At 41.4% G+C, this 1,250-nt stretch overlaps 1 protein-coding gene across 1 annotated transcript; it reads left to right on the forward strand.

Annotated features, from left to right (window-relative positions):
- Positions 1-250: 250 nt before the first annotated feature.
- On the forward strand, positions 251-850 carry LOC120259991 (LRR receptor-like serine/threonine-protein kinase GSO1). The gene has a single exon (XM_039267439.1). It carries the CDS (start codon positions 251-253, stop codon positions 848-850), a length of 600 nt encoding a protein of 199 aa, XP_039123373.1.
- Positions 851-1,250: the final 400 nt, after the last annotated feature.

The raw sequence follows: 1,250 nt of genomic DNA on the forward strand, positions 1-1,250 counted from the left end.
CTCTTCTTCCTCTCTTTTCCTCCATCTTCTCCAACACGCAATCCGAGTCAACTCGGAAGGCTTTCTTTGCTTTAGAGGTTGGTTCTTCAGCAAAACCAGCTGCAAGGAATGATACTGTCGGAGATTGGTGACTACAGTGAGCTTGTTGTGCTTGCTTTATCCAACAACCTCCGATGATATCCCTGCAGAGCTTGGAATCTTGGCCAACCTGCAAACACTCAACTTGGGAAACAACTCACTGGAAGGTGAGATGCCGAGTCAACTCGGAAAGCTAAATCAAGTCATTTACCTCAACTTCATGGCCAATAAACTTCAAGGTACAATTCCAAAGTCTTTTGGAAGACTTGTAAGTCTTCAGAATCTTGATTTATTTGTGAACCAGCTCACAGGCTCTGTTCCAGAAGAACTCAGTGAGTTAAGTGAGTTGGTGTTCTTAGTCTTGTTTGGAAACCAGCTTTTCGGGCCATTGTCAAGGAAGCTCTGCCAGAACTCTTCAAAGTTGGAGCACTTGCTTCTTTGTGCCAACAACTTCACTGGAGAAATTCCTTTGAGTTTAGTGTCAAGTCAATCTCTGAAGCAGTTGGACTTGGCCAATAACAACCTCAGTGGTTTGATTCCATCAGAGCTCGATGAGCTTTTGAACTTCACTAATCTCCTTCTCAACAACAACAGCTTCTCTAGCACCATTCCCAGGAGTCTAGGTAATCTCAACAGCCTTCAAACACTCACATTGTACCACAATGAGCTCAGAGGAAGAATCCCTGAAGAATTAGGCATACTGTACAACTCACTCCATGGAAACGGCGGAGAAGAAACGAAGGAAATGATGAAGGAGAAGAGAGGAGGCTGACCTGGCCATTATAAAATGCTGACGAGGATCCCTTGTCCCCACTAGATAGCTCTCCACGTGTTTAATCCGGCTGCCACGTGTGTAAAAACCCACTGGAATTGTGTCGGTACCCTCTCGGTGAAAGCCAATTATAATATGATATCCAAAAAGACACAAATTAAATTGTGGTACTCATTTTGATATTCGGACGTAGTTGAGTACCCACTCAAGATTTTAACCCCAAACTTTTGCATATATCAAGTATGTACAAAGCATCTCCTTAGACCTTTTGCTATAGATAGAAAATTGATGTTTTAGAAGAATAAAATTGAATGTTTTAGAAGAATAAAATTGAATGTCCGATCAAACATCATACCAAAAATCTCATTAGTTTTATCAACCTTGAATTCTTTGTTTAACA

Source organism: Dioscorea cayenensis, chromosome 5 (assembly GCF_009730915.1).
Source record: "Dioscorea cayenensis subsp. rotundata cultivar TDr96_F1 chromosome 5, TDr96_F1_v2_PseudoChromosome.rev07_lg8_w22 25.fasta, whole genome shotgun sequence".
In the NCBI taxonomy this organism is placed as follows: domain Eukaryota; kingdom Viridiplantae; phylum Streptophyta; class Magnoliopsida; order Dioscoreales; family Dioscoreaceae; genus Dioscorea; species Dioscorea cayenensis.

What these genes read in the sequence shown, in the direction of transcription:
- LOC120259991 (XM_039267439.1), top strand. Translation starts at nt 251, where the DNA reads ATGCCGAGTCAACTCGGAAAGCTAAATCAAGTCATTTACCTCAACTTC.